General features: G+C 42.3%; 1 protein-coding gene across 1 annotated transcript; it reads right to left on the bottom strand.

Annotated features, from left to right (window-relative positions):
- Positions 1-579: 579 nt before the first annotated feature.
- Positions 580-957, bottom strand: LOC149214776 (arginine--tRNA ligase, chloroplastic/mitochondrial-like). Its single transcript, XM_089389505.1, has one exon. The coding sequence runs from the start codon at positions 955-957 to the stop codon at positions 580-582; it is 378 nt and encodes a 125-aa protein (XP_089245631.1).
- Positions 958-1250: the final 293 nt, after the last annotated feature.

The raw sequence follows: 1250 nt of genomic DNA, 5'->3' as shown, positions 1-1250 counted from the left end.
GACAAATGGTATAAGGAAATCGCTCAGATATATTACCTCATAAATAAATTTGTCCGTGAGCTGAAATGTCAATATAGGAATTGTTGTGATCCTTTGTTATGAACGATCATTCATTTTCTAATGTTTCTGTCAATTTTCATGGCGGTGCACCTTCTGTTTTTATATTTTTATGAACCCCTCGACAACGCAGTGGAACCGGGGTCTGTGTGCGCAGTTGGATATTTAGTTTATATTTCAGTGTATACTTGTGTATAAATGGTATTATGAAGTCACAAGATGGGGTAATTCTTGCTATTTCAATTCTGCGGCGCCTCTATTAGTCTCTCTAATTTTGCAGAGCTCAAATGGACGCGAGGAGAGCCCAAGTTGGTATCGTAGGTATGCTGAGAATAACAGCGTAGGTATGCTGAGCTTATTCCCTGGTGTGGCTTAACCTATTATTCTTCAAATCAGCATACTTCACTGCTCCATATCCAATTGCTTCAGCGTCATTATCGAGTTCTTCCGCTGTCCACTCATCTTCCCTGCCACGAGCTATCAGTTCCTGCTTGCTCCGGTTCTTGGCCTCATCAAGCAAATCTACAAGGCGACCTCTGAACTACGAGTCCGAAAGCGTTTACCATCTGAACCAAGAAGTATGCCAAATCCAACATGCCTTGCTTTTGGATATGGTAAATGCAACGATTGACCAACATCTGTCACATATATGATCCACTGTGCCTTCTCTTCATTAAGTCGGTACCACAGTGCTGTCATATCAGTCGAAGCAATTGCGCCACCACTTCCTACAAAAGCATCGTTTTCATGGCTATGCTTATTTAATCCTAAGCACCGCTGAGTTTCTTCAGAAAGAGCTCCATTTTCTACTATCAACCTTCTCGGAGAAACCGACGAGGGACCAACATTCTTCTGCACGAATTGTTGAATCCAGGATGATTGCATATCGGGATCAGCCATTCTTTGGCTAGCAAATACCAAGATTTCCCACAAACAGAAGTCCCTTGCTGCATCAACTCGACAGCCACTCGCTTACATTAACCAGCGTTGAATTTGATTTCAGCCATACAAAGTTCAAAATAGATGTTGTGGAATTTTGGGTGTTCGGCTCCTTCAGAAGATATGGTCAGGTGTAAAAATGTTAGGTTTTCTCCCTCGACCTTCATTAGATAATCGTGGTCCTACGAATGTTTTCAGAAAGTCACTTCGCTTCCCGTGACATGTGCGGTCATTACTTCCCTTCCGGAATATAA

Source organism: Pinus tabuliformis, chromosome 1_1 (genome assembly GCF_031772625.1).
Source record: "Pinus tabuliformis cultivar Carrire ecotype Pingquan chromosome 1_1, CPIR1, whole genome shotgun sequence".
In the NCBI taxonomy this organism is placed as follows: domain Eukaryota; kingdom Viridiplantae; phylum Streptophyta; class Pinopsida; order Pinales; family Pinaceae; genus Pinus; species Pinus tabuliformis.
Note: the sequence above shows the minus strand (reverse complement) of the source record. Positions and strands in the feature narration are given on the sequence as shown.

Excerpts from the sequence above, each read along its gene's own strand:
- LOC149214776 (XM_089389505.1), bottom strand. The coding sequence starts at position 957 with ATGGCTGATCCCGATATGCAATCATCCTGGATTCAACAATTCGTGCAG.